The following is a 14108-nucleotide window of genomic DNA, read 5'->3' as shown; positions in this document are numbered from 1 at the left end:
AACCCCACATCCTGGAAACAAACAGACAAATATGTGAAACTGAGCTTTCATGCATATGACTGATGATAATTTTGTAGCCCTCTGCTTTCTCTTAACACTTCGAAGAGAGTGAGACCAAAACTACATTCTATACTCACAATGATCTATGGCCATACTGCGTGATTTTACACACCTACAGTTGTCAGTATGGTATTCTATATGTGTTATACAATCAACCGCCAATTGTAGAAGAAATTACATTTATCATTTATTCAATCCTGTACTTAGTTGTATTTGTTCAGTCTTCTTAATTCTGGATGCTAATAACCACTACATTTTATTAACTTACTTGTTTTCACTTGATTTGATTCTATTGGTCCTAAGTACTGAAAGAAGTAAAGCACAGGTGAAAATAGTAAGCTTGAGGTGATACAACTGGCACTCTTCATACAATGTTAGGCAAAGGACAAAGTATGACTTCTAGTTTTAATATTTGAAAATCAGTTAAATCTAATAAGGGTAGTATAAAAAAGCTAGTGCACAGGAGAAATACTGTATTTTACAAGAATCAAATCCAAAGCAAAGTGAGTTAAAGAATGGTGGCTTTACTGAGCAGTGCATGAGAGAAGGATGTGTGAATGGGAAGTAGAGAAGATGCATTTAAGAATTATTTTTTTTTTGGTCAAAATTTATTGTAAGAAATTAGAACATCTGACAAAGGGCCAGAAAAAAAAATATCTCCTTGGAAAAGCAAGAACTGCAAAAAACTTATTTTTTTACTCCATATGTATCTTAGAATCCTCTTCAAGGAGACGAAATGTGTCGGGAGGAAAAAAGCTGTAAAGATTTTGCAAAACCTTTAACAGTGACAGAGAAGAGAAAATCCATCGTTAGAAATTTAGGCATAGTAGCACAGCAACTCAGGGACTTGAAATTTTACAGCTAGTGATACTTTCTGGCATGAAGAAGCTTCTGATAGTGTTTTGTTATGAGAACTCTAGTGATCCCAAATGAGCGTATTATACTGTAAGGTTATGTCTAGGTATGCAGAACAGATTAGAACATCAGTACTTCTGCCACAGGTGTACTTCGATCCTTTTGTACTCATATGCAAAGATTTTTCTGCATCTTGCAGACTGCTTAATTCCCCAGACCTTTCCCGACATGTTTGTTTAACAATTCAACTAAATGTTTAACAATTCAACAGCCAGAGTGTGTATTTGTCTTTTCTATGTATATTATTCCCTTATATTGTGTTGCGGTACATTAAAGAGTTTGTTCTATCTCTGTATAACATTTGTCTGGCTGAGAAGTTTCAGGTAAGTCACTTCTGCACGCTCACTAAGCCCCAGTCTTGGAAGCTCTGCCAGACAGACCGGCCCTGTGCCCAAACGGTACGCCATTAATGTCAATGGCTTTGCCCATAGAGATCCTGAGGGCTTGATAGCTAAACTACTGCCATAATGCATTCTTACAAGTGCAGTGTTAGGGAAAAAATCCTTTCTAGGCACTGTCACAGCCTGATGAAAGAAACTACTCAGTGTGCTGAGAGCATGGCCACAGAAAACATTATCACCTGGTTGTTTTTAAAGTAACATTCTGGGAGGAAGGCTCTTCATCACAGATTTCCCCTGCAGATTTATGTCCTGTTTTTCAGAAAGGCCTGCGCAAGTCCGTATCTTTCATTTACCCCTTCAGGCACAGCGGGTGTACAGGGAAGCACTTGAGACATAAAGCAACCTTATTAATGGATACCATTTAGCACCTGTCCCACTCACAGTTGGTAAAAATACAGCTATTACTAATCTGTGGTCTGCAAATCCTTCTCTTTCGCACTGACCTTGCTTGCCAAGGATAAACAAGGGCACTTTTCATCATTTACACAAATATATATTTCTGCATCCTTACATGACCGTTTGAAGGGAGGATTTATGCCAGCAATTCAAGGCAAGATAACATCACATGTCCATAGCAGATATTTTTTACATAGATGTCACCAGTTTCTTACTTGAATTACTGCTGCATGAATCTCCAGCCCTCCTCACATCCACACAAGAGGACATGAAGTGTGGTTTCATACAATCTTTCCTGTTGAGAGTATGGCAGGTATAAGTGTATGTGCTCTTTCTATCCCAGCCTATCTATGTGACTGGATTTGTAGCATCTCTTGGTCTTCAATATTTATTGTGCACTTATTTCAGCTTTTGAAAGTATAATTTCAGTTGTTTAGTTTTTAAATTGGAACATGTTTGAAATTAAATCTTGAAAAAATGTAACCTGTAATGCTTCACAGTCATTTATCTACAGATGCAGAGCACATATGGAACTATTTCTGAAAATTATTTTACTTTTTAAAATGTCTATATCCATTGCCTAGCGTTTCAAACTATTGCATGCATTTTATAGAACACTTAATAATGTAATTAATATCCCTCTCCTCCCATATGTTTTTATGATCATGCTCCCATATACATTTGCTAATGAAAATGGACTTCGCATGGATGGGATGACAACTATCAGTAAGGAATTAAACCAGAGTTGTTCCAGTCAAAACTACACACCTGGAACGATCGATTGGTGAGTTCCTAATTTTAAAAAGCAAACCAAAAGTCCATATAATGGTGGGGAGGGAAACGGGAAGAAAAATCCATTTCAATCTGGATTGGTGACATTTTAACATATAATATTGATGTTTCCATAACTCTCATGCAATTGCTTCCATATTCCTGTATATTCAAAACTGCCTTTAATATTTTAAATGTTTCTCTGATTGTGTAAGTAAGTGAACTGCTGGGTTGGATGCTCTTGAAAGATCTGAATTCTATCAATGCTTATACCTTTCTGAAGAAAAATATGCCCTTATTTAAAAAGCAATTATGACAAGCAGTAAATGACTGATGGATACTGGATTCCAGTAGTACTGCATCAAATGCCTATTATCATTGAGTTTAGTAAATACTAAAACATGAGATCTTTCCAAGATACGATAGCCCCTATGAGTTAGATGCCATTTATATCGTTACACAGATAGCAAAACGTTCACACACAAGAATTGTCAACTTTCTTTTTCCTACCACAAACAATTATTCCTCTGCATCTCTAGAATCAAAAGCTCAAATTGATTTATTCTTTCTGGAATCATGGGGGATGATCTAGCAGCCACTGAAGGTAATGAAAGATTTTGTTGTCACTAGGTGTTGGATTATGCCCAGGGGAATTTAATGAATGGCTCTGGATTAGAAATACAAGCAACGCCAATACTCAGTAGATAACTACTGATTTTAAATTTTTATTAATGAGAATTTTTTTAAAAAGTAAGGCTGCTCTAATTTCCATTCAGATGTACAATTTTTTTTTTCTCTTGATTTTGTTCAAAACTAACCATTTTCCAATTAAATTAATATTTATTTTCTTATTATAATGAACAGGTCTCCTATTATTTGGGTGAATCGAAGCTTGCCTTTATGGGCATTACAGGTAATATGTAAATGGACAATTTAACTATTTCCATTTAATAACTGTAGTCAATATTGATCAATAGCATTTTAGTAATGTTAAAGGATACTTGGAAAGGTTGATATTAACAAAGAAATCTGCTTGATGATGCAAGTACAACAAAAACATAAGTAAAGATAAGCTGATCCGAGCTAGCTGATTTGAGTTTATATGTCTTTACAATATATTTTTTAAGTATTAAAGCTTATAAGAAAACATTGTAGAATTAGCCTTTTATCTTAGAATTACCAAGTTCTGGCAAGTCAGTCAATTAGTCACTGTTTGCTCTAATGATGAGTTTAAATTTCATAATTGCTTATGAGTAGCTTTTTACATGCTTCATGGACTTTCTTGTTAAATACACTAGAAAGCTAAAGTTACTTCATAATACGCAAGTCTACACGTTTAAAGGAGTGTGTCACAAAATATGCACTACATCAGTGCTTTGTGGGTCTTGGAGATCTTTTGAAGTTTGTGATTCAGTCCTCAGTGTCCTGGAGCCTGCTTATTTTAGGAGCGCTTTTTAAACTCGTGGATAGTGCTTTGGGAATTCTTCCTGAGAAATGTATTTTTCTACTAAGAATTCCTTAAGCTTCCAGAATGGTCATACCTTTATATTCTTGCACCATGCTTAGTGCAAAGCCATTACGATGGTTTGTACCTCTATGTAATATAGAATTTTACTAAGGGAGGAATCCCTTGATGAAAATACCTTTCAATGCCTTGCTTAAAGTACGCACAGTTTGAATAAATTTTGACCTAGGCATTCCGATTATTGCATTCAATTTAATTAAAAAATACTGAGAGATTTATTTATATGATTACAGTCATATTCTAATAAGTTTATTTGATAAGGATAGGAATTTTTACATATATGTATGTATGTGTTTATACACATGCATTTACAGTAGGATATATTGAATAGTTGGAAACAAATATTTATTTTTATTTGAGATTCAACCAGAGTTTATATAATACATTAATACTTATTTGGAGAAATTGTTATCATATTTTGATTGCATATTTTAATAATTTTCCAATTCATAGCATCTTCTTTAATTCTAGATAAAGATATTGTGAGTTCAAATAGTGCACTCTTCTGCATGTTCAGTAATAGTGAACATTAGTTTAAAATTAGAAATCCTGAGGCTTGTTTGACTTTAGGCCCCAGCTGAATTTGTACATCTTCTTGACAGAATATTCCCACAATATACATTAAAATATAAATATTTGCTATGCAAAGCTTTAAATAAATTTATACATATTTAATAGGTATAAAGTTCTGAGTACATTTTTTACTATTATGATATTTGAATATCTATTTTTAAATTACATCATACATACACTAAGTACATATAATCTAAGTGAATGCTGATAAGTTGAGCTCAGTTGCATTTAAATATTAAAACCAATAACGATTCATCTGTATTGTTTTTTGCTGTTTTCAACTTTCTGAATTATACACGGTAAAAAAGTGTTGTTTTTTCCAAACATTCATAACATCTTTTCAAAAAGTAGAGAGTTGACTAACTTCCATTGTTTACAGCTTCCTCTTTCTCTCTCTTTCTCTGTCTTGGGAAAAGATCTCAGTACTTTTAGGAACAGACAGCTGAAACCTGAGAAACACTCTGGCAGACTGTGTATGGAGCTCTCTAAAAACCATGGAAAGGCCACCCTGCAGGCTCTCTGGAGTGTTATACTTGGAAAAGAGCAATAAGACTCAAGTCACAGCCTGCGCTTTAGTCATAAAAATAACAATATTTAGGCGTCATGCTAAATGCCGTTAGCTGAGATGGTTTCAGAGGATGCATGGAAAAGCTATTTTTATTATCTTTTACTTTTCATTGTGATGCTTAATGTCGTATATTCTTTAGAAGCCAGTATTAATACACATATTTTATCACTTCACTTAAGGTTTCTGTGGCTTTAATAAGTCTCCTTGAAACTCTGCTGCTGAGTTATCTAAGCTACAAGGTAAGTACTTTTAGTTACTTTCAGGCATAATTCGTCACAAAAATGCAGGTACAACAGGAAGTTGAGAAAAACACACATGTAGAGGACAGCCTATTGTCACAGGCAGCCCTGTTCATGTTTCTCAAATTTATGAGCAAACAGTAACATCTAAAGAGTGGAAGTCAGAAATGAAATTTCCACTTTTTTCCATTGTCCATTGGCATGTTGTAATTTCAAACCACATTTTCAAAAGGGACCTGGATTTTTGAATACTGATTTTTCAAGTGCAGTTTTATATATCTGTCCATAATGCAATGGACACGATTCTCATTGATATCAAAGCTGTAGCTACTTAGTATCTATAACTCAAGTTCCAGGCCTTTAAAAATGCACACCAAAAAGCTACACCAATATAGTACTTTAAAAAAAAAAAAAATTGTGGTTACCTACATACTTGTGTTATACATCTCTCTGGTGCTGTTGGAACATCTTTGCAAAATGCCTTGAAATCATCTGATGTGAATACAATATATTTTTGTATTTACATTCTTCTTAAAAAGTTATATTTTCCTAATATTTGTATTCAGTTTTCTTCATTACATTTTGTTATGTGCTATCCTAGTGAGTGTTAGGTAATCTGCATTTTTAGTATCTTCAGGAGAAAAATACTAAAAGCACTTATCAAAGTAAGCTTGGTTTCTAAAGCTGAAAATATCTTGTAGCATAATCTTTTTTGTTTAATTTTTGAATTACTGACATTGAGCAGCTATCAGAGCCATGACTGAAGTCAGAGAGTTTTACTTAAGTGTGCTTATCAAGTGATTATGGCATAAATATTTTGCTTAGCACCCAACAATGCTAAGACACCTAAAACTGTCTACTGTCTAAAAATGGTTCTTTTTACTCCTTGTAAGTAGCATATAGTATTTATGTGTTGGGGGTTACAAATACAAATCAATTATAGGCGGAAACGATCCAAAATTAACACATCTAGTGCCAAAACAGTAGAGATCAATCACAATTTGTGCTGTTCCTGAGTTTATTGGGCAACGTTTTCTCCCTATCAATTCTGCTTGTGGTCTGCATCAATTTCAATGAGTACAGAAGATGAGAGAAGTATTGGCAAGTCAGCTCCTATGAGAAGTTACTTATTAGTGTGCAATGGGTATAAAGCTCTACTATCCTGGTTTGCTGCATATACCTGTCATGGAAGTTGAGACGATTTTATGATGGCTGTATTTCCACTGCCCACAAGGGAATAAAAGTAATGTAATGAAGAATAATAGTACTGAAATGCACTTTGGCAATCCACCTGATGCAAATGCTTCCTTCCCTCTGGTCCTGTCGTCTTACCTACAATCTGGAAATGTGGTGATAGAGCCATTTACCCCAGTATTACACCAGTCTCGTGAAGCCAAAAAGGCTATTTCACCCACTGTAATGCCTTTCTGCACAGCCAGGATGACTGAAGGAGTCTTGGTTCATGTAAATCTGTGACCGAATACCTGTTTCATGTCAACATTTCCAAAGCTTTTGTGATTTAGGCACAAGTCAGAAGACAAGGCAGGAGGAAAACAACAAGAAAAAGATGATTGTGTTTGCATTTGTGTGCATATTGCTAGGATTTCACAAATAACTCGTAAAATAAATAAAGCAGTCATTTGAGAGAATACTCCAAGGAATTTGCCTTTCTGATACTTGGTTGATGACATATGAGAAATGATTCAATATGCAGAATAGTGAGGACATAATAGTATATCATGATACTAGGATACAGTGAATTTGCATTTTTTATTGCTTTTATATGGGGAGGAATGCAAAGAATGTAGCACTGTGTTACAATGCTGATCACTTGGATCCAAGAATGAACGGTTTCCTATCTGCATTCTCACAGCTTAACCCATTACATGAGGGTTTGCCCTTGGCCAAAATTCTGAAAGATGTCTACATTAGAAATTTTCATTGCCAAAACTCGTAACAGACATCTGGCAATCCTACTATATCACTGGTGCACAGGCAGTCGCAGCTGCTTTTATCACTACCATACATTCTCACTGCGAAAGGCAGATTTACAGAAGACATCATGCATTTGTATGTGGAAACCAGAATCTTCCAGCTGCATGCATCACTAAGTACCTGAAGCACATCTGCACAGGCATTTTGCCTACACAAGTAAATTATGTGAAATTTCTTTTCTATAATGCATAAAAGAAAGCTCTTAACATTAAAAAAGAGGAAATTAGTGAAAACAGAGAATGGGTCAGTTGGGAAAATAAAATTTTCTTTTGATTTTATTATTCCTACAAATCAAATCTCAGCTTACAGTATTATGATTTCACTTCTGTTTACAGGGCTGCTTATCACATGAAATATTTAAGATTATTCAAGTATGTCTAACTCCCACCAATTACAATTAACACGGAAGACAATCCCTGCCCCATAGGTACAATGGCTTCCAGATGTGAAAAGTTAAAAATAGAAGGAGTTTTATATGCTATGGAGCTTTTTTTTTTAATTTTCAGTGGTTATATCAGATGGTTATTTTAACAGGAAAGATTAATATGTCATTGCAACTGAAAATATAATGCTGTACTGCAAATTCTTGTAATATTGCCATGATATATGCTACATTGTTATTGCATTTACCTATGATGGAGTCTTGATATACAGAGTTAGTAAAGCTGTAGATCATTGAATTGTAAATAACTTCTTTGTTAAATGTATGGATTTTCATACCAACATTTAATCATTCATAGTCCCTGTTCAGATGTGGAAAAGAAGTAGTATTATCCCCATCCTGTAGCTAGCAGCAAGCAGATTAAAAGATCAGTACCACTTTCATTGAAATATGTGGGAAGACCTCTAATTTCATGTAAGCAAGATCAAGTTCCAAAAAGCCCTGAAATGTACTGAAGCGTTTGTGGCAGAAATACAGAATTTTGATCTTGTAGTCCTAATTCAAATATTAAACACTAGATTGTCTTCCTTATTTCTCTCTCCAAATCAGTTGGGAAAGAGAAAATACAAAGTAAAGATAAAAGAAGATAAATGCAAAGGAAGGAAGGAATCACCATAGAATACTGCTGTCTTTCCCTAACTTAATTTCATTCCTCTTTTTAATACTTATTTCTTAATAAGTTGATATCTTAATAGCAGGATTAGAATTAATAAAGAGAAATATCCAGACCTCTGTGACTAACATGCAGGGGTTAATGAAACAAGATTAAGAGAAAATAAGCTGGTACTATTTCTTTGGAAAATACAACATATTTGCATTCCTCTTTTGCTGTATATTTTACCATGAAGTTCTATTAGAAGGATGTACAGTGAGTGGCTCATCATTCATAATAAACATTAGTATGGACAATAGGGCAGTCACCTCTGCATAGGGGTGATCAAAACAGTCGATTTAATGGTAACATCTTCTGAGCAGGGCATGTCCTTTGGATATATGTCTCTGCAACTTTTACGCTCTAATAGGGCTTTGCCTCTAGTTTTTAGAAAGTCTAAGAATAATCATTAAGGTAAGAAAGACTTTGGCACAGTCAAAAGCTAAAGCATTGTAATACAGGATTTTAAAGATTTAGAGACTTCTAAGAAAAAGAAGTAGAAATAGTTGCAGATAAAAGAATTTGCCAGCAGGGTAGTCTGTTACTTGTATGAAGAGTCACTCATAAACAAGAATTATTAAAATGATAAATTCCTTTGGACAGGAATCTCACCTCCTTATCTGCGTGCAAATGTGTATGTAAAAATAAAAGTAAACTAACCTTTGAAGAACAAAAAAGCAGAGACAAGATGTCTGTGTATGATTTCAAGGTACCTAAAAATGCAACAGAAGAAAACAGGAGCATATTATTCTCTGAAAAAAATGAAAACTTAATTTAATGAAACTCTTCATTATCTGAGAGAATGAGTTGACTAGTTAATGCAGTTAGAATTCTTCGTTTGAGCTGTTTTACTAACTAGGTCATAGCAAGGCATTATATGGTCATACGGAAACAGAGAACTGCTCTAATGGAAATATAGAATTAAAAGTATATGTTTTTACCTGTGAAGTGAATTATGATAAACAGTAAAAAAATTAGGCCAGAGTAGCTTATATTCTATATTCAAAGTTGACATATGTGTTTAAATCTGTGATGAATGAGCTTCCTGAAATTCATCTAGTGGGAGAGACTCCATATGTGGCATTGGAATATCACATATATTTCTCATCAGAACTATATGTAAGCCTACTGTGACATGGTGGTTTTTTGTCCTTTTCTTTGAAGGGAAATATCTGGGAACAAATTCTGAGAATACCCTTTCTCCTGGAAATAATTAATGCTGTCCCTTTCATCATCACGGTAAACATATTTGAATTAATACATTTGCACATTGCACTTTTATAGCTGCACAAATGCTCTTAATTTTTATTGAAGTAAGTTTGAATCTTATGTGGATGACAAATTTGTCAACAAGAAGAAGATAGCTTGCTACTTGAATGAAGTAGTAATACAGATCACGTTCCCCTTCCTCCCGAATAGGGGAAAACAAAAACAAAACCCTTTAACTCAAACTACAGCACAATCAATAAAATAAACCAGCTAGACATAAAAATCTAAGAATCTCAGGTGTCTGCACTGAAAATTGACTGTCATTATTTTATCAAATTATCTTACATACACTTCATCACAAAGGAAGGAAAAATGTTATTTAAAGCTGTACCTCACACTGGGAACACAATAATAAGTATTTTTGCAAGTGTTTCATTGCTGCTTGAATAGAAAAGCTCTGTTCTTGAACAGAAGAACTTTTAATGAATTTGCTAATTTCTCTTTCAGATTTTCTGGCCAGTCCTAAGAAACCTGTTTATTCCTGTATTTTTAAATTGTTGGCTGGCAAAGCATGCATTAGAGAATATGATTGTAAGTATGACAAAGAAAATCACTATTTTAGAGTTTCCATTTTTTTAGTATATTATCTTTAGTGGGATTTTGGCGGTACAGTTCACTGTCCAACTTTAATAGGAAGCTAACCAGATCTGTTAGGAAGCTAACCAGATTATACAAATGGTCAAGCATTGCTAAACTGCTTTCTGCATCAAAATCAGCAAAAATTAAGACATAAAGTGAAATTTCAATTAGTATAAACTGTTACTGTGCCAATAAGGGAAAGTTGGAATGACTGGTTCTTTTGCTACTCTTGCATTCAAACACAACTGCAGGGAACTCAACTGCTATGCCTTAATTGGTCCTTGCTGCCTGTAATTTGTAAGATAGACATGAGCAGACAGACCTTAAGGCAGCTTGCAAAAGTATCAGAATTGTGCCAGGATGAACAAAGAACTAGATAAATAATCACAGAATCACAGCTGGCTCTTTTGGACCCTTCCATATGATCAGCAAATTCTAAGCGCATTTAAATGACTGCATTTTATCGGGGCATTATATAATTCCTCTATAGAATCAACTCGTGCTTTATTAATTCAAAACCAAAAATAACACCTATTTTCCATTAATATAGAATGATCTTCACAGAGCCATCCAACGCACACAGTCTGCAATGTTTAACCAAGTCCTCATTTTAATATCTACCTTACTATGTCTTATCTTCACTTGGTAAGTGACCAAAACCCCTTTGTTTTTATTATATATATTGGCTTTTCTTCCTTTATTACATAGTGATAAAACAGGCCTTGTGGAAATCATGCATGGAAATAGAGACTAATATACTTGCAGTGTTAACTAGCACCTGGTACTACTGGGGTACTGATACACTGGTTTGGAAACAGAATGTGTATGCATGGGAAGGGGAATCATTCTGACTCTAAGGAAAGAAATACAGATGATGCAAAAACACAGGAGAAAGAAGTGGGTGAAAATTCACATAGGTACCGAAAGTGCAATCTCAGCAGAAAAGTCACTCAAATTTGAAGAGTACCAACAGAAGTACCCATACTACGGTCACCTTCCTCTGACTGGTGAGACGGACAGCGAAAAGTATGCAAGATCTCAGCCTTATCACTCTGATGACCAAGTCACGTTCCCATAAGGAGTACAGAGGACATCAGTTAATAATCTAGATTAAAGAAAATGTAGATTTTATTAATCAGGATTACAGAAAGTAGTGGATGGTAGGTTCAAACAACCAAAATTTGTAACTCTGAAGAACTTTTTGCTGCAAGACCTTGAAAACTTAAATTTACAGGAGTTTGGGAAGCATGGAGAAAAATCTGTTGAGGGCATGAAATATAGACATACTTGGTTATTGAAATTAATGAGCTGCAGATTATTGGAGGCTAGGAAAAGATCCACGGGAAACGCTACTTGATTGCCCCATTTTTATACTATGCCAATAGGGATCTACTGTTGATCAGGGCTGGAGACAGATAAAATAGGCTACATGAGTCTTTGCTCTTACCCAGTATAGTCATGCTTATGTTTGTATAAATGGATCATGTTTATAATATAGCTTGGTAGCTTACTTAACATACGGAATTTTCTCAGCAGAAGTGCCTGAGAAGTAAGTGTCATATATGGGGGGAAAATAAAAAAAGTAGAGAGAAAAAAAAAGTAGAGGAAAAAAATAGGTGTGTTATGAGACGCTGTAAAAGGGGGCAGTGAACAGAGAAGATGATTCTGTGTGGAAAGGCTAAATCACCTGTATTTATTTTGCCAGACAGGGTGCCTTTGGGTCAGCACACTGATAAAGTTTGGTCTGTCCTTTTGGAGACAGTGACTTGATTTTCTTGAACTTTATTTCTCTAGCTTGTTTTTTTGATAGCCACAGTTATGTGCTGCCTAACCCTTTTGGTAATAACAGTGTAAAATAACACATGGCCTTTTCCAGTCTTGTCCCTCCCTTTATTCAAGAAGAGAAGTTTGTTTTAGCCAGTGGCTACACAAATGGTTCAATTTTACCCCTTGTCTTATGGCCACATGACTGCATAATGACAAATGCTGCCAGTTCTAAACAGTAACGAATTTTTGTGAGATTAAATTTACTATTGAATAGGATGGCCTTCTAAGAGGAAATTTTATATGAATAAAGACTACAGTACTTGAGCCAGAATGCATAAAATTCTATCACTTGGACATTTTTAATCAGCTCTAATTTTGCTTTTTAATTTTTTACAATACAAAGCGCTGTAGTAAATATGCCTTCACCTTTTTTACTAACCTACTTCAATATTTTACTGGACTACTGAACAAAATATGTATCCAGTTCTCAGTGAAGTAAGGTAGTAACAAGAATATTTCCTAAGAACTCACTGTGGTGGTCCCTGGTTGAATAAGGTATAGAAGCTGCAGCTGAACAGAACAGCGTGCCCACCACCAGGCATTTTCATAACTGACAGTAAAACATGCAGAAAATGGCAAGCTCACCTACAGTAATTATGTCTGGTCTCAACAGTCGCAGATAACGTCTCATTATGGATCATTATATAGTGACCTAGTATTGACCCTGCTAGACTGCAAAATAAGCTAAATAGGATGAAAACACCCAGTAATACAATAAGTAAGGAAGTGAAGCACTTTTGGAATGACTAAGAATAGTTGTACAAGCATCTGCAGCTTGCCTAAGACTGGAGTTCTGTTTAGGCAATTGTTACTATTGCTTACATGAATACACATAATAGCATTTTTACATGCTTTTACCCATCTATGTATGATTTTATATTAGAGAGAGTATTTTAAAAATATCTAAAAAATTCCCTATAATCAGTAAAAATCAATTAACTTAATGTCTTTGATTATGTTACATCTATGGTGAATCGAGACAGTGTTTCATTTTAAGAGACATCGTTTAGAGTTTACTTGGGTTTCTTCATGCCGAAAGAGGAGCGAAGCCCATTTCTGGAATACGTCCACTTAAGGATGGCTCTCACCAGCCTGGTGTTTCACATTTTCTGCAACAGCAAGTGGTAACCAAGGTTATTTCCCCCAAACATATATGGCAGCCAGCACTAGGCTTACTGTACATATAATGGAGCACAACACAAAAAAACATTTTGAGGTGTCACCAGTCTGTTTTCATAACCATGTTTTGTTTACATTTAGAGATACTACCTTGGTCCCTTAAGCTTCAGTAATGCAAAGTTAATGAGCCTAGATGAGTAGCCTGAATACAGTGCTTACAGTTTCAGAGCACTTTCCCTGTGGAGAGTATTCAGTACCATGGGGACATGCTTATGGTGTACCACTGATAACTGCCCTCACTGTGCCTCCCTGCTGACCGTTAAGGTTAATGAGGTGACGACTTTCAGGCACTGTATGGATTAAATTGTAACACCACAGCCCTTCTTAGTTCCTGGTTGACAGTCTTGCTGCTTTAACCATCTGCTTCAATAGAACGTTGGCTTCTCAGCACTTCTGAAGTCGATACAACTTTACAACACAGGGTTCTGTTTAAATCTATGCTTTTTTATCAGATGTGTAGAAAGAGATGGCATGTAGATTTGTATGGAGATTATACCATTTTACAAGAAGTCCAAGATGGTATGAAGCCCAGAAAGACTCCTCTTTCTGCTTCTGCTTTTTACCAGTTCAGTTAGACTGGTGCACTGAGAAAGTGCAGCAAAAGTGCTTTCTTACTGCTTCAAGTGAGACTGAAACCTTTTGTAAGTCTTTCGATGGTCATTTCTGTGAGAAAGTTTAAAACAAATAAATGCTGAAACTTAAGTACTTTCCAGTGAT

General features: G+C 35.1%; 1 protein-coding gene and 1 long non-coding RNA gene across 8 annotated transcripts in view; one reads left to right on the top strand and one right to left on the bottom strand.

Moving 5' to 3' along the window:
- Positions 1 to 13296, bottom strand: part of LOC128913382 (uncharacterized) — a 33396-nt gene extending 20100 nt beyond the window's left edge. Inside the window, exons 1-2 of the long non-coding RNA XR_008467929.1 lie at positions 13230 to 13296; positions 9198 to 9250 (exon numbers count right to left, since the gene is read on the bottom strand). This is a non-coding gene — a long non-coding RNA (uncharacterized LOC128913382). The remainder of the gene's footprint in view (positions 1 to 9197; positions 9251 to 13229) is intronic.
- Positions 1 to 14108, top strand: part of KCNT2 (potassium sodium-activated channel subfamily T member 2) — a 146371-nt gene that overhangs the window by 42404 nt on the left and 89859 nt on the right. For all 7 annotated transcript variants that reach the window (XM_054210800.1, XM_054210803.1, XM_054210801.1 and 4 more), the window contains 6 exons: positions 2500 to 2556; positions 3408 to 3456; positions 5389 to 5448; positions 9702 to 9776; positions 10254 to 10337; positions 10936 to 11030. In XM_054210800.1, the coding sequence (XP_054066775.1) occupies positions 2500 to 2556; positions 3408 to 3456; positions 5389 to 5448; positions 9702 to 9776; positions 10254 to 10337; positions 10936 to 11030 (420 nt within the window). The remainder of the gene's footprint in view (positions 1 to 2499; positions 2557 to 3407; positions 3457 to 5388; positions 5449 to 9701; positions 9777 to 10253; positions 10338 to 10935; positions 11031 to 14108) is intronic.

The sequence above is a fragment of the Rissa tridactyla genome, chromosome 8 (genome assembly GCF_028500815.1).
Source record: "Rissa tridactyla isolate bRisTri1 chromosome 8, bRisTri1.patW.cur.20221130, whole genome shotgun sequence".
NCBI lineage: Eukaryota > Metazoa > Chordata > Aves > Charadriiformes > Laridae > Rissa > Rissa tridactyla.
Note: the sequence above shows the minus strand (reverse complement) of the source record. Positions and strands in the feature narration are given on the sequence as shown.